General features: G+C 45.6%; 1 protein-coding gene across 4 annotated transcripts in view; it reads left to right on the top strand.

Moving 5' to 3' along the window:
• Nucleotides 1–3092: 3092 nt before the first annotated feature.
• The window catches only part of LOC121444852 (alsin), a 54236-nt gene continuing 36461 nt past the window's right edge, over nt 3093–20867 (top strand). For 3 of the 4 annotated variants that reach the window (XM_041646771.1, XM_041646769.1, XM_041646772.1), the window contains exons 1-5: nt 3093–3159; nt 11251–11328; nt 13284–13438; nt 14405–15300; nt 19185–19542. In XM_041646771.1, the coding sequence (XP_041502705.1) occupies nt 11309–11328; nt 13284–13438; nt 14405–15300; nt 19185–19542 (1429 nt within the window). In that variant the 5' untranslated portion in view covers nt 3093–3159; nt 11251–11308. The other variant, XM_041646770.1, reaches the window with a different exon arrangement.

Here is a 20867-nt window from a genome sequence, read left to right as displayed (position 1 = left end):
TGTCTGCATGTATGCCTGCAGGCCAGAAGGGGGCATCAGATCTCATTACAGATGGTTGTGAGCCACCATGTGGTTGCCGGGAATTGAACTCAGGACCTTTAGAAGAGCAGGCAGTGCTCTTAACCACTGAGCCATTTCTCCAGCCCCCAGTATTTTTTTTTATTAAAAATTTCCACCTCCTCCCATTTCCCTCCCCCCCACTCCTCTTCCCCCTCCCTCTCCAGTCCAAAGAGCAGTCAGGGTTCCCTGCCCTGTGGGTTTATTTGTGTAACCCTGGCTGTTCTGGAATTTTCTCCGTGAACCAGGATGGCTTTGAACCTGCCTCTCTCACCTGAGTGCTGGGATTAAGGTGTGTGCCTCCCTGACAGGTTCCTATCCTCTTTGAATGAGGGCACAGAATGGTTCTGTTGCAGGACTGTAGGTGACATCTGCCTTCAGCAGACCAGAACAAACAGAGATTGCAGATTGTGACGACAAAGACTGTGAGATTAAAAAGCGGAAGCAGAGGTGGCATTAAACTGGAACAATACGTGGAGATCTAAGACTGATACAGTCTTAAAGGGGAGGAGAGTCCTCAGAACAATCTCCACAGCAGCCCCCCCCATTCTCTCAAACCAACCCCTTTACATTTCTGTAACAGTTTGGAGTCTTTTGCCAGATGGTGGTGATGCACGACTTTAATCCCAGCACTCGGGAGGGAGGGAGGCAGATCTCTGAGTTGGAGGCTAGCTTTGTCCACAAAATGAATTCCATAACATCCAAAAAAAAAAAAAGCAGTGTGCAAGAGTAAGACTTCGCGAGACAGAGTTCACTTGGAGGGTTTTCTTTTTATTAGGGGAAAGGGAACATAAAAATAGAGGAGACCGATCTCGGGACAGAACCAGCAGAAGAGGAGAGAGAGAGAGAGAGAGAGAGAGAGAGAGAGAGAGGAAGTAGGCAGGGCCCTTTCAAAAGGGAGCATAGTGAATGTGCACGGAAGGTACTCTTACTGGCTACAGCTGAGGATGTTTCCTGTCAGAATCCCCAAGGCAGACCAACACAGATGCCTGAATACCAACACAGAGCAACACAGAGAAACCCTGTCTTGAAAAGCAAAACAACAACAACAACAAAAAGTAGGTAGAGCCGGGCGGTGGTGGCGCACGCCTTTAATCCCAGCACTCGGGAGGCAGAGGCAGGTGGATCTCTGTGAGTTCGAGGCCAGCCTGGTCTACAAGAGCTGGTTCCAGGACAGGAACCAAAAGCTACGGAGAAACCCTGTCTCGAAAAATCAAAAAAAAAAAAAAGTAGGTAGAACGTTAGGCTGCACAGGAGATGAAGCAGAAAGAAAATAACTAAAGATGAAAACAGTTCATTTATTGGAGAGAAAGAATGAGAAGTGGAACTGAGAGATGGAAGAAAGGAATTTTAAGAATTGGGCGAGTCTCTACATGGATTAGAAGGATTCCTTTACACAGGGGAAGGATTAGTTTGGGAGGACCCAATATCTCTTTCCAGAAGTGGGAAAGGAAGGCTTAAGCTGCAGGGAGATTTTCAACAGTACTTAGGGAAAGGGAAGGAAATTCACCTTCAGGAGTCCCCTTTCCTCAGAAATGTAGATGAAGATTTTATTTTTATTTTTTATTTTTATTAAAAGAGGTGGGTAGGCTAGAGTTCAGGAAGAGGTTAGGGAGTGTGAAGGTGGGGTTACCTGGGCAGGGAACTAGAGATGAATGTGAGCGTGGTGTACAGATGGGACTGTTTTAGGCTCAGAAATACAGTTTGGCCACATGGATGTCTCAGTTGAAGCTGTGTGACCATCCTGAGAGGGGTGCAGGTGTTCTAAGGGGAGACACTTGTGCCCCTCCTTTAGGCTATTAAACTAGTAGGGTAACGGGACCCAAGAATTAGAATTTCCTCAAGAGTCTCTTGTTGGGGATGGAAAAGATGAGTTCCTGTTGAAACCAGAGGGAACAGCGGACAACTAGTCAGTCCGCTTTGCAGGACAGATCAAGAGCTGAGGTTTGGTGTTCATGATGAGCAGAACCAAACCTGAGCATATCCCTTGCCGTTTATTATTTAAACCTTGTGGTGGGGTGGGGAGGGGACTCAGTCATTGGACTGAGCCCTTTGTTTCTTCCTAATGTAGTCAGGTTGGAGGAACCAGTTGGAGCCCTGTATGCAGGACTTTAGATTCGGAGTATGTATCTATCTTAAATGGAGTGTCAGTTTGTAGGTCCAGCGCTGCACACTGCCTAGCAGCAGAGTTCGCTCTTGCTATGTTCCCGGGTAATGTTCCAGGGAGAGCTGACTGACGCAGAGTCCTGGAACCAGGACAAGCACGGATTGCTGCGGAACTGTGAGGCACGAAAAACCATTTCAACGTTGTATATTATAGAGGAGCCCCGAGGGAATCGTGACGGAGGACAACTCATCGCTTCCCGCCTTGATCTACCCTTTGGGGTGGACGCACGGCACACGCACACTCGTGAAGACATGACGTCATGCGGGGGGGGGGAAGCGATCTTCGTTAGGGGGCAATGAATAAACGAAGCTTGAAGACAGTTCGTGTTTTCAATTTTTTGTTATTTTTCTTGAGACAGGGTCTCGCCTAGCTCAGGCTGGCTGTGCGGCTGGCCTCCAATTTCTGATCCTGCTGATCTCGGCCTCACAAGTGCTGGGCTTGCAGACGTGTGCAGTCATGCTCCACGAGGTAAGATCTATCTTTCTTTCTTTCTTTTTTCCTTCCTTCCTTCTTTTTTCTTTCTTTCTTTTCTTTTTTTTCTTGCATCTTTCACAGTTTCGAGGAGGCAATCAAACTTGCAGTAACCTCCCACCCCTAGCGCGGCCCACCGTTACCGTGGAAACGCGGAGGCCGCCCGGTCCGTTCCCTAAGTCTTCCGTTGCCGCTAAAGTGCGCCCTAGGACCAATGGTTCCGCCTTACCTCAGTCTCTTGCCTGCAGTCGCTGCTGCGTCCCAAGCAATCTTGATTCCTGCCGGACGCCGTCACCAGCTCCCGTTGGCTCCACCCACTCCGCGGGCCCGCCTCCTCTAGCCCCGCCCCTGCTCGGAGGCCCCGCCCCCGTGAATCAGCTGATCCGGCGTCCCCCCCCGCGGTGCGGTCCGGAGTCGCGCCTGGCGGGCGGGCGGGCGAGAGCGCGGAGCTTAGGCAGCGTCAGGTGAGCCGGTGCGGGTCCGGGACGTCCCTGGGTCGGAAGGCGGGCGGCCGAGGTGTGCGAGCGGGCACTGCGCTGGCCTGCGGGCACCGCGATTGTCTGTGGAGGAGCCCCGGACGCGGTGGCTCGGCCCGGGTCCCTGCTGCTGCCGTGGTCCGGCTGTGGGATTCCTCCGTGTCCCCTCTTCCCGCCTCCGCCCACGCTGCTTTCCGCCCGTTCGCTCGGGAGGGTTTCTTGAATGCCCGCAGCGGGCGCGGGGCTGGCAAGCGGCTGAACCTCGCTGAGTGCCCGAGGTGGGTTTGCCCCCAGGATGCAGATCGCGGTGAGAAGTGGACGGGGGCTTTTGGGAGCTTTTGGTGGCTGGAAATAGCGTTTGTGGAAAATAAAAATAGTAATTGGTAGTTTGGCCAAATCCTATGCAATAATCCTCCAGAGGAGAGAATAAGCATCCTGAAGACAAGAAAAGAACACAGGGGCGATCTGGAGGAAATGGTCCTCACACTGATGTTGGTCCTCCAGGCAACAGGGCTGTTTTGCAGACAGGCAGCTGTGGGTTTGTAGAAGCAAGCTGCATAAGCAAGCAAGGATTTCTGTGGTGACCAGAGAGGAAAAGCACACTGGTTGAACTGGGGTGGCCAAGGAACCGCGCTTTCTTTTTGGTTTGGGATGGAAGGGAGGGAATAACTGCTGTACCCAAATTCAGGTTGTTCGTCTATTGCTCTTACATTTCTAACGGGTCTTTAGATGGCTGTCAAGGAAACACTGTGTGATGTAGGTTTTGTTTTTTTTTTTTTTTCTCAGCAGGCACAGAAATGCAGCAAAGCCGTACTTTTCTGTTTTTGTGTGTTTATTATATACATGTGTTAGGTAATTGAGGTCAGTGAAAATTTTGCTCTTTATTTCGTATTTTTTTATAAATATTTATTTATTTATTATGTATACAATATTCTGTGTGTATGTCTGCAGGCCTGAAGAGGACACCAGACCTCATTCCAGATGGTTGTGAGCCACCATGTGGTTGCTGGGAATTGAACTCAGGACCTTTGGAAGAGCAGGCAGTGCTCTTAACCACTGAGCCATCTCTCCAGTCCCCTTTATTTCGTATTTTTGATTCAGCGATTCGCTGTGTAGCTCAGTCTGGCCTAGAACTTGTGGCTCCCCTCCTGCCTCAGCATTCTCAGTGTCGGGATTATAGGCGGTCACCGCCATACAATGAGTGAAATTAATATTTTAACCTTGGTAAAAGAAGTGCAGTGGTTAAGAGTTTTATTTAGGCTTTGGAATATCTTGAACACATCTGTCTTTGAGGCTCTTTGCCTCAGTTTTTTTATCTCTACCCCAGACTTTCTTGGTGTTGGTACTTTTACATGTATGGCTCATGCATCATTTATTGTGGTTCCCGGGCCATGGGAAATGACCAATATCTATTAACTGTATAGTTACTCATTTCTTCTAGTACATCGTGAGTCAGGCTACATAGTGACCTTTGCTTTCTAAGCAATAGGAGCAATAATATTTTGAAAGGAGCAAAATTGGAGTTTATTAAGAAAAGGGTATAACACAGATTTAAGCATGGCATTAAAAGAGTGGGCGAGAGACATCTAAGGATGGGCACAAGCTTCTCTCTTTAGAGCCACCAATAGATAGTAGGACCCTAAAGAAGACATAGGCTTCTCTATTGACCGTCTCTGATAGAACAACTATTCTTCATTTTAAGAAATAATTTTATGATTTTTATTTAGAGAAAAAAATGATTTCAAGTTGTCCTCCAGTAACTTTGGCATTTCATAAAGGTATTTTAATATGGAAAATATGCTGATATAATCTACACCTAGTCAATATTTGTTACTTCCTCAATTATGACTAGTATTGGTAGATTTAGAGTTTGTAGTTAAATCAAAGCTGTTTTATAATCTTAAAATTTGCAAACATGGCCCAGTGAGATGACTCAGTGGGTAAAGGTACTCATCATCAAACCTGATGGCTTTAGTCAATTCCTGAAACCCAGTGATAAAAGGACTGAGCTGACAGCCTCGAGTTGTCCTCGTGAAAAATAATAAATAAATATAATAAGTTTCTTGAAAATTCGAAAATAGTATCTATAGTAGTGTTCAACAGGTAATTTGGTGTTAAATTGAATATAATTTGGTGTAAATTGAAAAATAAACCCGAGGTAATTTGGGAAGAAAACTTGAATAGTATTCACAAACCACATTTATATATTTTTGAGACAGGGTCTTGATTTGTAGTTTAGGCTGGTCTAGAATTCTTGATTCTCCTGCTTCAGCTTCTGGACTGCTGGGATTACACGTGTGTGCTACCACACACCCCTACTTTCTGGGCTGCTGGGATTCCACGTGTGTGCTTCTGCACATACCCCTACTTTCTGGGCTGCTGGGATTACACGTGTGTGCTTCTGCACATACCCCTACCTTGGGCAGTTGGACTGTCAGGGTAAAGGGTATGGTGAGATATTGCTGGAGTTCTGGTTTTTATGTGATTAGATGAGTTTAAAACAACAGTAACTGATCCAGAGTCTTTGGTGCGGGGCGGGGGGGGGGGGGGCGGTTAGCCTTATGTATCCTAGGCAACGATACATAAGTCGTGAGCCCTGCTTGGAAGCTGCAGCGGAGTCAGAATGCTAGGGGTTCTCGGGAGGGTCGAACACAAACCCATCTTGAACTCTTAAAGTGCTGGGAGCAGATTCATCCACAGTTCTCTGGAAGGAATTTGGATATAGCCTGACTTACAAAGCTACCAAAATTTTATGAGGTCATTAGCATCTTATTTTGAATTGGTTACATTTGTTAATAAATGCATTATCCTGAGATATTTTAATTCTAACAATTAAATGTCAAATTCCAAGACAGTGCAACAACTTATGCCTCTTATTGCTATGGCAATATTATAAAATATTTCCTGAGAATTTTACTTATTTTGGAAAACCCAAATTTTCTTTTCTTTTTTTTTGGTTTTTTGAGACAGGGTTTCTCTGTAGCTTTGGAGCCTGTCCTGGAACTAGCTCTGTAAACCAGGCTGGTCTCGAACTCACAGAGATCCACCAGCCTCTGCCTCCCGAGTGCTGGGATTAAAGGCGTGCGCCACCATCACCCGGCCTGGAAAACCCAAATTTTCAAACTGTGCAATAGGTACAGAAAGAACCTAAGTGAGAGCATTCTTGGGCATTTCTGGTGCCATGGCCACACACCTTTACTTTTAGAGGATTCTGACAGAAGTGAGTTTGGTAGGTCTGGGTTAAAGCTGCAAGCCATTGAAAGAAGGGTTGGCTGGAGGGAAAGATTCAGAGGGTAAAGGTACCAAGCCTGACCACATTCGTTCAGTTCCCTTGACCCACATGGTGAAAGGAGACTGGTTTCCAGAATTTGTCCTCTGACCTCCACACATTAAACAAATAAATAATGTTTTAAAACCTAGCAAAAGTAAAAAGGAAAGAAAGACTATAAACTGAGTATTGGGACAGCCACCTGCAACTTCAGATCAAGGGCTGTGCCTTGCATGTAGGTTCTCCTTCAAATCTAGTCAGCTTGTTTGCAGTGGTTAGTGTGGACACGAGGCGTAAAAAGTTCACGCTTTCCGATCTCCAGCAGCTTTAAATGAGTGAAGACGGAGTTAGGACAGTTTCCCGCTAGCGGAGAATCATAAGTCGTAAGTAGGTTTCTAAGCCATTTTAGAGAGTGTTTTTGGGGAGGGAGGTTAGAATTTGAAGTGTCCATGACAGGTTTCCAGCCGATTCGCGTGTCAGTCCTTGCAGGTCTGCCATCCTCAGCCGTGCATGCTCGCTAAAGGTGTCAGCGGCAAGAAGCGGTTGTTGGCATCTGGGATATTTGTAGATGTTGGAGTCCACGCATGCCTTGATCCACATGTAAACACAGTGACCAGGACTCCAGGATTTTACCCGGTACCATACCAGAGTCTCTTAAATCACTAGTTACTGTATCCTCAGTGTGAACTCTGGTTTAATACATTATAACAAATTGCAACTAACTCAGACTTCAAAAGGAAAACACTAGTTAGGTATAGTGAGTGGCTCATACATGTAATCTCAGAATTTACAAGGTTGAGGCAGGAGGATTGCAGATTTCAAAGCAACCTGGACTATAGTTATGTCTCTTAACTCCATTTTTTAAAACTTTTTCTTTTTGTGTGTGTGTAGACAAAAAAATTGTGGATGGCTACTTGAAAATCTAGTAATTTTGTGTTCGAGTCAACTAGTGCCGCTATGTAATCTGTGAATTCCTTTCAGAGTTTACGATACACTTGGCTCCTTTGTTTTATTGCTTTCCTGTTTTTGGTTTTAACATTTTTTTGAAACAAGGCCAGGAGTCCTGTGGAGCCCAGGGCAGCCTGAACTTGCTATAGCTGAGGCTGGTTTTAACTTTTGATCTGCCCACCTCTGCCTTCTGTGTTGCTGGGATTAAAGAAGTGTGTCACCATGCCGAGTTTTGTAGCAGTATGATGCTGGACCCTTTTGGGGGCCCCCACTACCCAGCTCCCAAAGGAATCACACATGGAGACTTTAATTCTTAGTTATAAATGTCTGGCCTTAGCTTGGCTTGTTTCTTGCCCGCTTTTCTTAATTTTTATTATCCCCTCTGCCTTTTGCCTCTTGGCTTTTTCTTTCTCTTACTTCTGTAAATCTGTGGATTGTTGTGTAGCTGGATGGCTGGCCCCTGGTATCCTCCTCCTTCTTGGCCTACTTCTTCTCCAAACCCTTTCTCCCAGTTTTCTCCTTCTATATATTCTCTCTGCCTGCCAGCCCCGCCTATCCTTTCTCCTGCCTTGCCATTGGCCATTCAGCTCTTTATTAGACCACAGGCGTTCTAGACAGGCAAAGTATCACAGCTTCACAGAGCTAAACAAATGCAACATAAACAAAAGTAACACACCTTGAAATAATGTTCCCAACACAGTTTGCCTTCCTATCATAATGTGTAAAGTTACTTATTTAGATGTGTGTGGGTGTGCTCACATCATGATGAGCATGTGGAGGTCAGAGAACAACTCTTGGGGGCCGGCTCTCCTTTCACCATACCGGTCCCAGAGATTGAACTCAGGTCATCGGGTTTACTCCCTGAGCCGCCTCGCCAATCCTCTTGCGCACAGAGTATGTTTAAAAGGGTACTCTGGCTCCTGCTAGGTACTGTGATCAGAAGCCCACTCCTTGATCTCTGCAGATGCACAGAGTTCAGAGTAAACGCTGGCTTCGGCGTTCACTGCACATCGTGAAATGGACATCTTACCAGAGCTAGCTGCCATCTCAGACAGAGTTAGTCACGGTTAATAGTTCTGTTGATCAAATAGCATCACGTTTTTCAGATTTACCGTCTGTTTGCATGGCACCTTTCGTCCAACTTTGAAGGATCCAAACCATTCTAAATTAAGCTCTAGAGTAGAAAGTAATTTCCTGCAGATACACAGATGGGAGTAGTGAAAACTCCAGGAAGTCTGGAATAAACAGATGGACGTTAGGTCACCCTGCCAGTGTGGCTTGTTTGCAGAGCCGTGACCATGCCATGCCCTCTGCAGAAAATTGTAAATTTGGTCTCCGTATTATAGGGTCTGCAGAAATGGGGCTTCAGCCGGGCGTTGGTGGCGCACGCCTTTAATCCCAGCACTCGGGAGGCAGAGGCAGGCGGATGTCTGTGAGTTCGAGACCAGCCTGGTCTACAAGAGCTAGTTCCAGGACAGGCTCCAAAACCACAGAGAAACCCTGTCTCGAAAAAAAAAAAAAAACAAACAAAAAAAAGAAATGGGGCTTCATTGCTTGTATTTGTGTGTGTGTGTGTGTGTGTGTGTGTGTGTGTGAATTTCGGTGCCTTTTAAGACATGAATTTTTAAATTGAAATCCATTCAACATTTCCTTTGCTTTTTTCTTTTTTTAAAATATTGATTTTTTTTTAAACTAATGGGTCATTATTTTTGTACAGTAATCTTTATTTAGCTCTTTTCCATTGGATGACTTTTTGGTCTTATGTTTTGAGACAAGGACTTGTAATGTACTCCGTTAAACTTGAACTTTTTCTTTGCTAATTACTAATTAATGTATTTATTTATTGAGGTAGAGTTCCCGTAGCCCAGACTGGCCTTGAACCGACAATAATCTAGCTCTCTACCTTCCTAGTCCTAAGACCACAGGCATGTACTACCATGTCCAGCTTGGCTTTGAACTTTTTCACTCTCCTGCCTCAGCTTTTTAAGAGCTGGGGTTATGGTCAGTTGCTACTATGCCTGGGTTCAGGGTGTCGAATTGTATTTTATTTTACTGCTTAAGGGGGAATACTCGGGAATGAAGCCAGAGCCAGTGTGTGCTAAATGCTCTTACCACATAACTACATCCAGAGCCAGTATACTCTAAATGCTCTTACAACGTAACTACATCCAGAACCAGTGTGTGCTAAATGCTCTTACCACTTAACTACATCCAGAGCCAGTGTGTGCTAAATGCTCTTACCACGTAACTACATCCAGAGCCAGTGTGTGCTAAATGCTCTTACCACGTAACTACATCCAGAACCAGTATGCTCTAAATGCTCTTACAACATAACTACATCCAGAACCAGTGTGTGCTAAATGCTCTTACCACTTAGCTACATCCAGAACCAGTGTGTGCTAAATGCTCTTACCATGTAACTACATCCCCAGCAGGTTTGGGTTTAGTTTTATTAAACTAAAATGGGACCTTCAAGATGCCAACAGTCTGAGTGTGGAATTACCCCAAGTGATTAAGATCTTTTTTTTTTCTTTCTGGTCTTTCCTTTACCAGTTCAACGTGGTGTGTGTGTGTGTGTGTGTGTGTGTGTGTGTGTGTGTGTGACTTGTCCTTATGAAGTCTTTCCGATGCATAAAACTCCAGGTTTTGTAGGAACAACACTCTGTCATCCAGTTAAATGGCATCATTGGCGTTCTCAGTGGACAGCTGTGTTGGGAAGGAGCTGCACTGAGCTCTGGCGAGGGCTCAGCTTGTGACACAGGTGCCCGACAGATAGTTCATCCCTTTTCCAGTTAGCACGCTGGGGCATAAGTAACGTTCCAGAAATTCTGAGCTGGTGATTGGTGATGGTGAAGGACCTCTGTCTAGATCAAATGGCAAGTAGTGGGCCCAGAAACACCTTATTTAAAATCCAGATTGTTCCTAGCCATTTCAAGTTTGAAGCGTGTTAGCTTTGAATTGAGATTGATTTGGGGGAAATTACCACCTAAGTTCCAATATATGGAAAATGTTATATTTTAATGAGGCACATAAAGTAATTTAATAATTATCAATTTTTGTTCATTATTGAAAATTAGGATAACTTGAATGTAATAAATCACTGAGATTTTAAAAAACCTTTCCCAGTTGGAATTTAAATTTTTCTGTATCCCAGAAGTACTTAAAAAGTAACCTTAATATGTGTGTTAGTTACATTTCTACTGCTGTGATAAAATACCATGGTTACCATGGTTACGACAACTTAGGATGTATTTAACTGGGCTTAGGGTGAAAGGAGTTTGTGCTGGCAGAGCAAAGCTGAGAGCTCTGGAGCTGTGGACAGAGGCAGGGGGTGCGCTGGGAATGCCTCTGGGCTATTGACACCTCACAGCCTGCCCCACGACACACTTCCAGCAAGGCCGCACCTCCTGACCCTTCCCAAATAGTTCCTCCAACTAGGAACCAAGTATTCAAATAGACGGGGGATGTCTTATTCAATCTACCACAATCTGTATGTCATTTTTATACTGAATATGTTGATCTTCAGATTGAATTGCCTCCTTTATAATAATTTCTTAAAACCTAAAACATTCGTTGCCTGGAAGAGTTTGACTTCTTGCAGGCTTCCTCATTGTCTTTGACGTTGTATTTGACAGCCAGCGGCATTTGTAAGCTCAGTGGGCAGGCTCAGTCCTGACCTGACTGGGTAGGCAGGCTCTGGAATAGTTGGAATAGTTTCTCTGAATATTTATCACTCTGTGAACATGCACTTGTTAGAGGTCCGCCCTCCCCCGCTCTCCCTTTGAAGGAATACAGTGGCAGAGTGTTCACATAGTCCTTTCTGCTTCCCGTTTATTATTTACTAAGCCGTGTCTTCTGTTTAGGTCTTGATAGAACTTCTGCGGCGGGAATGATTTGGTAATGGAGTATTCCTCCTGACCGATGGACTCGAAGAAGAAAAGGTAAGACCGTCTTCTCCTTGCAGACAGCTCCACATGGTTGTAGGGAATGTTTAGTGTGATTCTCTTTTCGGTGGTGTTACGTGGGAGCACATGGTTGCATTTGTGATTGGTAGGTAAAGAGACAAAATTATTTGAGTAAAGGTGATTAGAGAAAAGCTTCGTTAGTTTCGTATGCTTATAAACTCTTGTAGACATCTTTTCTTATCAGTGTTGTTTCAATCTCTCTTTTAAAAGGTTAAATTGTGACTTTCACAGCTTGTTAAACTGAATTATAATGTAAGGAAATATTATTTAGCAAAAGTAGAGACATTTTAAAAACCTTTTCTGCTTTTACTAAAATAGAACCTGTTATCTTGAAACAAGCAAACAAAAACACCGAGTGTAGCTGGGTGTGGTGGCACACATCATTAACCCTAGCGCTCAGGAGGCAGAGGCAGGCAGATCTCTGAGTTCAGGCCCAGCCTGGTCTCCATAGTGAGCTTCAGGCCAACCTGGGCTGTTATGTAGAGAAACCCTGTCTCGGGTGTAGGGAGGCGGGATTCTTTCTTGACAGTATTTGGAAAGTATAAAAGACTGTTGTCAGTTACAAATTTGATTCTTAAAATGTCTAAATATTGGAAAATAATAGAGGTTCCCCCCCAAAAAACTTGAACCAGGCAGCTATGGGTGATGTATATACTGGTTATCCCAGCACGTGAGCGGTTAAGGCTTGAGGAGCAAGAGTTTGAAGCAAGCCTGGTTACATAGGGAGATTCTGCTTCAAAAATCAAACGCCTATAAACACCTCCCACCCCAGTGGAGTTCCCATATAATCCAGCCGTCTCACTGTGGGCACATATCCAAAGGGAAGGAAGTCCATATCTTGAAAAGGAATATAGACTCCTCTGACAGTAGGAAAAATACAGCATCAGTGGTCTGTATTCAGCCGTAAAACAATGAAACCTTGTTATTTGCAGCAACATGCATGGGCATTTTGTTGAGTGAAATGAGTCAGGCATAAAGACACACACCACGTCCCCTTACTTACATGTGCAAGCTAAAAGTTGATCTCTTCAAACTAGAGGGCAGAACACAGGAGAATGGATGTGGCCAGTGTCCGTAGGGTGCCTCTGTAGAGGAAGACTGCCTTAGAAGGTCCTGTCAGGCTGTAGGGCGAACCGTAGATGGGAACAACAGTGTGTGTCTCACTCTGTAACTCGGACTGTTCTGCAGCTCAGAACGCCTGCACTGTGCCCCAGCCTCCCTAGTGTTGGGGTTGCCCTCCAGGGCCATCACACCCATTCTGTGTATTTCCGAATAGCTAGCAGAGAGGACTTTGAAGGCCCCAAATACAAAGAAACAAGTTATGTTTAAAGTAAGGAATGTGATCGTTACCCTGACCATATAGAATTAACACATTGTTGCACTTTCTCTGTATGTTCAAATCATATTTAAAAGCTGGAAATACAGGTGGGCTGGGGTAGAGCTCAGTTACGCAGTGCTCGCCTGTTCCGTGTATGGCCTCGGGGTGGCCCCGGGGTCAGTCCCCAGCTCTGTTAGCGAGTGTAAATCCGTTAGCTTTACAGTCCACAAAAGGTGAAAGATTTCATTTCTTCGTATCTCTCTCATCAAATCAGAATGGTTTTGTGCTGCCAAATATTAATCATAAAAATATCTTAGACCTTATTGTGTAGAGGCCAGTTTGTGGGTTTAGAGTTTCTCCTAGCCCTTTATATAAAGAGTTTTGCTATCTTGGTCCTGGTGTCATTCATAACCAAAGTGTAAAGCGAATGCTGGACTGTCTGACCCAGCCATCCCAACGTCTGTGCTGGCAGAAGGTGCCATCTTGGAGTCACAGCCCTGCCTTCCCCAATACATATCCAGACATATAGAAGGAAAGAAGTCTCTTGAGGGCGAAAGATAACTGTTTGAGTTGTGGGAATAATTTTTATTGTTTTCTTTTTAAATGTTCGTAGCTCAGCAGAGGCAGAAGGATCCAAAGAAAGAGGCCTGGTCCACGTCTGGCAGGCAGGATCCTTTTCTCTAACACCAGAGAGGTTGCCAGGCTGGGGAGGAAAGACAGTTCTTCAGGCAGCCCTGGGTGTAAAACACGGAGTTCTTCTGACTGAAGGTATTTCACAGGGGACTTGGTGGCGCACGCCTTTAATCCCAGCATTCGGGAGGCAGAGGCAGACGGATCTCTGTGTGTTCGAGGCCAGCCTGACCTACAAAGTGAGTTCCAGGCCTGCCAGGATTGTTACACAGAGAAACAACAACAAAGATATTTGGAAGCCTTTCCCTACCATGGTATCTTTAAAATCTAGAGATAGGCCAGTGAGATTGCTTGGCAGGTAAGGGCACAGGGCACCTCAGCCTGACGACCTGAGTTAGGGCTTCCTGATCCACACGAAGATAGAAGGAAAGAACCACCTCCTTAGGTTGTGGGTTGAGCCTCCCCCACATCTTACGCACACACTAATAATAATGTTTTTAATAGAAGAATAATCTAGTGTCATAGCCAGGTGTGGTAGCTCATTCAGGAGGCTGAAACAGGAGGTTTGCCATAGTTTGAGGCTAGCCTGGGCTGCACGATTAGTTCCAAGGCAGCCTAGGTTACAGAGGGAGACCCGATCTCACAAAAGCTGGGATAGTTGTTGTGGGAAAGCTTCTCCTTGTTCTCATGTTTAAGCAATATCATGTTATTAAGTGTCCAAATTACAGAAGACAGACGATCATCTCAGCTGGGGATCTATAGAGCTCCATGGTAGAGCACTCGGTTAGCAGGAAAGGCCCTGGGTTCAACCCAGGACGGAAAGAAAAAAGAGGAAAGGAAACGTTCAACTCATGGCAGGCGCCATGTTCCTAGCTGTGTTTTCCAGGTGAGGAGTTGGCACATAGCTAGCTGCGGTTTACCTCAGTGTTTGCTGGCTGCTTTATAGCGGCTTATGATGCTGATGTCTGCTGGCGGTGGGCCTGTGTATTTTAAATTCTCACCGCTCCCCAGAATGCCAAAGCAAAAATGCTCTGCACTTTTCCAAGTCTTTATGATATGCTTCTGAAGGTTCACTGACTCTCCCCTTTCTCTTTGGAACCTTAGATGGTGAGGTCTACAGCTTTGGGACCCTGCCCTGGAAAAGCGAGTCAGCGGAAGTCTGTCCAAGCAGCCCCCTTCTAGAGAGTGCCCTGGTTGGGCAACGTGTTGTCACGGTGGCCACGGGGAGCTTCCACAGCGGAGCGGTGACAGAAAGCGGGGCGGTGTACATGTGGGGGGAGAACGCCGCCGGCCAGTGTGCGGTAGCGAACCAGCAGTATGTGCCAGAACCGAGTTCCGTCAGCATTTCTGACTCAGAGACCAGCCCCATGTTAGCCGTGAGGATTCTGCAGTTGGCCTGTGGCGAGGAGCACACCCTGGCCTTGTCAATCAGCAGAGAGATCTGGGCATGGGGCACCGGCTGTCAGCTGGGTCTCATCACCACCACCTTCCCAGTGACAAAGCCCCAGAAGGTGGAACACCTTGCCGGGCGCGTGGTGCTCCAGGTGGCCTGTGGCGCGTTCCACAGCCTGGCACTGGTGCAGTGCCTCCCTCCCCAGGATCTGAAGCCCGTCCCGGAGAGATGCAACCAGTGCAGCCAGCTGCTCATCACCATGACGGACAAAGAGGACCATGTGATCATATCAGACAGCCACTGCTGCCCCTTAGGGGTGACCCTGTCTGAGTCCCAAACAGAAAACCACGCCAGCACTGCCGCCAGCCCTCAGACGGACGCACTGGACGGTCCGGGAGAGGTGTTTGAGAACACTTTGGTAGAAACTGAACTGAACGTGGGAAACATTGAGGCCACAAATGGCAGTGCCGTTTCCTCTCAGCAGAACGTGGCCGGGACAGCCAAAGTGTCTTCAGCCAAAATGGCTCCCTCTTACCCCGACACCCAGGCAGTAACTGCGTACCTGCAGAAGCTGTCAGAGCAGGAAGAAAAGCCACCTCAGGTCCAGGTAGCTGCTGCGTGTTATAACGTAAAGGTGTTTTGGAGTTAAAGTATTTGTGTTTCTTTAGGAACTAAAGTCCTGAATCTTGGGAGCAGGTTTTATTTTTTCCCATCAGGCTGCTGTAATTGTTTTGCTAGGCTGAGAGAGGGAGGAGCCTGTGTGAAATCAGAAATGCTCTTGATCTGACCCTTTTGAGTGTTGAAGGATGTCGTGCTGGGCTTGCTTTAGAAGTGGCCCAGGCCCGTGTGACTTCCTTGCTTGTGTTTTGGCAGCCTGGCTGAGGCACCACGTTTTGGTCGTCCCCAGAACAGCTCAGCTCCGTGCAACCTTGAGCTCACAAGCTGCTTCTGGACTGCATTGGTGCGTCTCTTCAGAGCTGTGTAAAACTGTTTCCTTCTGTCTAGGGACCTTGCCAGGTTGCAGAATGTTTAGTTGAAGGCAGATGTGTAATGATTCAGTTTCTAGACAAGGTGCATGCATGTAATCTCAACATTCAGGCGGCCAAGGCAGGAGGATTGCTGTGTTGAAGGCTAGCCTACGCTACATAGTATTAAGGTAGCCAGGGCTACAATTAACACTGTCTCATAAGACAAAACAAAAGAAAACAAAAAAGAAGAGAGAGAAGAAAAGAAACTACAAGGCTTATGTTTCGGATTTGTGGTTTTTAGTTTTTTTGTTTTCGGTTTTGACTGGGCCTTACTGGCCTTATTTGAGGCGGGGAAATACTTTTGTCTTGTTTAAAATATCCTCATTTAAAAACATAGGAAATGAGTGCCACTGTTGTTGGAAACACATTGTTCCAGAAGAGCAGTTTCTGGTTTCCCTCGGGATTACCTTTGTGCTAAAGGGGGGGTGGGGTGGGAGGGGGGACGAAAGCAAAACATCTCATCCCGAAGGAACTGCTATCTTTTTAACACAGGGTCTTTAAAGCCACAAGAGTTTTCAGTTCTTTATCCCCAAGCCTACTCTGTCAGGGGGAGAACGTGGGATATTTTTCGAGATAGTCCTGCTTCACATATATTCTCTGAACTTTGTGTTTGACTTTTTTTCCAATTAAAAGTAAGCTGTTTATAAGAAAAAGTATTACAAAAATCCAAACAAAGCAGCATTAATCTAGCAAGAATGTTTGTAGAAAATTCTTAGACTATACATGCTTATAAAACATTTGACTTTGCTGGATCTCAAGTTTGAGGCCACTGCAGACTATAGAATAGATCCTGTCTCAAAAACAAACACAGAAGACCAAGTTTATCCTTTTAAAAGTCATTCCTCCATTAAATATAAAGCTAAAAGCTTGTTGTATACAGCTCATTTGGCTATCAAATTGCCACCTTTAAAATTCTGCATTCCAAAAAAAAAAAAAATCAACAAAAGGAATTGCATTTTCTTTGAACTTATTTTGATAAATGTCTGAAGTTTTTTATCATGCATGTTGGTTTTGACAGTGTGTGTTCCTACTAAATTTAACTTAATTTTTGTAAGAAGCATTTCAGCCTTATATCCAACAGTGAAAATTTTATATGCTGTTCTTTGTCATTGGTTGACTATGAGTTCTAAAATTATATCTTCAACCAAAATTACAAGTAATTAGTTTTTTGTTACTTTATTCATTTAACTACAATAAATAGCTAGAATGTAGCTCAGTGGTGGATTACTTGCCTAGCCTGCTTGAGGCTTTCAGCACCCCAAAATAAAGAATTTAGAAGTATCCATTCATCCATCCATGCATGTATATGTAACAGGTTGGGAATAGTCGTTTAAGATTATGGGCAGTGTTTTCCTCTGCTTAACGGTGAGAGCTTCCCAAAGCCGCCCCTCTCAAATGCTGTCTGTGCACCTGTCGGGAGCATCATCAGCAAAGGTCAGAATCGCAGTCTTACGCTGAATCAGTTGTCAGGAGAACCAAATCGTCGTGGTTCTTGCCGTGAAGTGTAAGTAGTTTTCAAGCCTCTGCTGGCTGTTTTAATTAGATTACTTGTGTGCACAGAAGTAACTTCTAGATTTGATATGTAATTTGACAAACTCTGTTGAGTATCCGCTGTATGCCAGATACTATGCTAGGCACTGGGGATTAGTTCAAGAAAACCAGGAGCCAACGTTATTTCTATTTGATTTTGTTTCTCTGTTTGTTTTGTTTTTGAGACAGCATCTCACTGTGTAGCCCAGGGTGGCCTGAGACTATGCTTTGCTGGGTTTGGTTCTGAATTCAGGACAAATTAAGGAATAATGTGCATATCTTTGGGATCTTTGAGTATAAGAAGCAATTTTTTTTTTCCCGAGACAAGGTTTCTCTGTAGTTTTGGACCCTGTCCTGGAACTAGCTCTGTAGACCAGGCTGGCCTCGAACTCACAGAGATCCGCCTGCCTCTGCCTCCTGGGTGCTGGGATTAAAGGTTTGCATCTGCGTGTGGGTGTGTGCCTGTGTGTGTGCGTGCGTGTGAGTGCAGGTGCACATGGGTGTGTGTGTGTGTGTGTGTGTGCGTGCGTGTGAGTGCAGGTGCACGTGTGTGTGTGTGCGTGCGTGTGAGTGCAGGTGCACGTGGGTGTGTGTGTGGGTGTGTGCGTGTGAGTGCAGGTGCACGTGTGTGTGTGTGCGTGCGTATGAGTGCAGGTGCACATGGGTGTGTGTGTGTGCGTGCGTATGAGTGTAGGTGCACATGGGTGTGTGTGTGTGCGTGCATGTGAGTGCAGGTGCACGTGTGTGTGCGTGCGAGTGCAGGTGCACGTGGGTGTGTGCACGTGGATGTGTGCGTGCGTGTGAGTGCAGGTGCACGTGGGTGTGTGTGTGCATGTGAGTGCAGGTGCACGTGGGTGTGTGGGTGTGTGCGTGCGTGTGAGTGCAGGTGCACGTGGGTATGTGAGTGCAGGTGCCACGGAGGCCGGAGGTATTGGATCCCAGAGAGCTGGAGTTGCCTGCCATGGGTGCTGGGAACTTAACCTGAGTCCTCTGCAAGAGCAGCAAGTGCTCTTAACCACCGAGGTATTTTTGTGTGCTATTGGGTATATTTAATGTTTTTTTTTTCCCTTTTAGTTAACAGTGGTATTTGATAATTCAACCTTCTTTTCATTGGAATTATTTTGTTAATCTTTTTAATGTTCCCATGAAGCGTGCTAAGAACACTTGCTCCATATATTAATTATTAACCTGTCGCTTTTGTCCTCTGTGGTAACCAGAGCAAAGGTCGTAGCTGCCCAGCTACTGTGTCATGGGAAATAAGTCTGTAGTGTGAGGGACGGTCAGAGGCGTACGATTTCCTCCTATACAACCAACATGTACATTTTCATTGTAAACACCTCCTTTTCTTAAAATCTTACTTCTTCCATTTCTTAGTAACAATCAGTATAAATTTTCATGAACATATTCAAATAACAGACTGGAGTTTTTCCACCCTTCTGTCCAGAGCACCTTGTATTAACCCCAGTGTTTTTCTTTTTTCTGCCTGTTTAGTGCTTGAATCAGACTCCCTGGGAAGCCTGCGCTGGCTTTGAGCTGAGCTCCCCTTACCTCAGCCTTCCCAGGGCTGCAGCCAGGGCTCTTCATCCCTCAGTCCTCCCTCTCCTCTCCCCATGCTCGGTCTTATAAAACAGCTAGGATCATTTTAACATGCCCTCAGCAAGAGGAGGTGCTCAGGGAAAGAGCTATGTTCTTAGCGCCATTTCCATATTCTGTGTTAACTCAACAACCAGGAGGGCACAGTTTGAGGCTGAAGACAAGCCGGCTGTTGTTGTTGGCCTGGCTATGCTGTGTAGCCCAGGGCAGCACCCTTCCTGTGAAGGTTACAGACAGGACCTCCTCCTTGGGTCTGTTTTGGAATTTTTTGCAGATAGCTGGGAGCATGAGCTCTTATTGACTGTTACTACAGGGTTTTTACATCCGTGTGTTTGTTTAGCCTCCTGTAGAGGAAGCTGGCCCTGACCTTCACAGTCCGCCAACCACAAGCACCTCAGCCCTCAACAGCCTGGTGGTCTCCTGTGCATCTGCTGTCGGTGTGAGAGTGGCCGCCACATACGAGGCTGGGGCCTTGTCTCTCAAGAAAGTCATGAACTTTTACAGCGCCGCCCCCGGGGAGACGGGAGCCCAGTTGGGCAGTGCTCCCACAGGCCCAGAAAGCCTGAAAGATCTCAGAGAAGAGCAGGTGAAACAGGAGTCAATGCAAGGGAAGAAAAGCTCCAGTCTGGTGGACATCAGAGAGGAAGAGGCGGAGGGAGGGAGCCGAAGACTCTCCCTCCCGGGACTGCTGTCGCAAGGTGAGGTGTGGGGGACTGAGCTTCACAGGCTGTGTTACAGCAAGTTAACTTTCCTATTGTTGAAGCTGGCATATTCAGATCCTGCGCCTTCTGTAATGGCAGTTTACACAGTGGTGGCTTTAAGAGAAAGCCACCTGCTTCTCTGCCTCAGAAACAGTTACAGAATATAACTTCAGCTTTTTTAATGACTTTATTCAAAGTTTGTACTGCTACCAAATTGATGTATAAGATTTACTTCATGTTATACATTGTTATCGACATAATAAAAGCTAGTAACATCCTTTTAAAAGACTAATTTAATAAAACATTAACCTAGCAAGGCATAGTGACCCACACTTCTAACCCCAGCACCCTGGAAGCAGAGGCAAGCAGATCCCTGAATTTGAGGACATCCTGGTCTATGTACTGAGTTATAGGACAGCACAGGCAACACAGTGAGACCCTGTCGCAAAGCAAAACAAACCGACTAGATGAAAGAAAGAAAGGAAGGAAGGAAGGAAGGAAGGACCCACCGACCTTTATATTTACCCAAAACGTGTAAAAAAATTTTTTTAAAGAAATTACTTTCTGTGTGTGAGTGTTTTGCCTGCATGTATATTTGTGCACTATTTCGAGCCTGGCGCCATGGAGGCCAGAAGAGGGTGCCAGGTTACCTCGAACTGGAATTACAGTTGTGAGCCACCATGTGGGTACTGGGAATTTAGCCCAGGTCCTCTGGTAGAGTAATCAGTGCTCTTCACCGCTGAGCCATCTCCAGCCCCTGTGAAAGATTTTAAAGATTTATTTATTTATTATATATACAATATTTTGCCTGCACGCATCCCTGTGGGCCAGAAGAGGGCACCAGATCTTACCACAGATGGTTGTGAGCCACCATGTGGTTGCTGGGAATTGAACTCAGGACCTCTGGAAGAGCAGCCAGCGCTCCCATCCTCTGAGCCATCTCTCTAGCCCCCTGTGAAAGATTTTAAAGCTTTCTTCCCTCCATAGAAGTTAAAGTTTTATATCTTAAAATTAATTCTTTTTTTAAAAAATATTTATTTATTTATTTATTTATTTATTTATTATGTATACAACATTCTGTCTGTGTGTGTGCGTGCCTGCAGGTCGAAGAGGGCACCAGACCCCATTACAGATGGTTGTGAGCCACCATGTGGTTGCTGGGAATTGAACTCAGGACCTTTGGAAGAGCAAGCAATGCTCTTAACCTCTGAGCCATCTCTCCAGCCCAAAATTAATTCTTTATTACAGTTCTTTGTTATATATGTGAAATTAAAGCTTGGCTTAGGAAGTATTAGCTTTTAACGATGTTTTGAAATAGGGGA

Source organism: Microtus oregoni, unplaced genomic scaffold (assembly GCF_018167655.1).
Source record: "Microtus oregoni isolate MIOR12 unplaced genomic scaffold, Mior012 000144F_ref0000341, whole genome shotgun sequence".
Classification (NCBI taxonomy): Eukaryota; Metazoa; Chordata; class Mammalia; order Rodentia; family Cricetidae; genus Microtus; species Microtus oregoni.
Note: the sequence above shows the minus strand (reverse complement) of the source record. Positions and strands in the feature narration are given on the sequence as shown.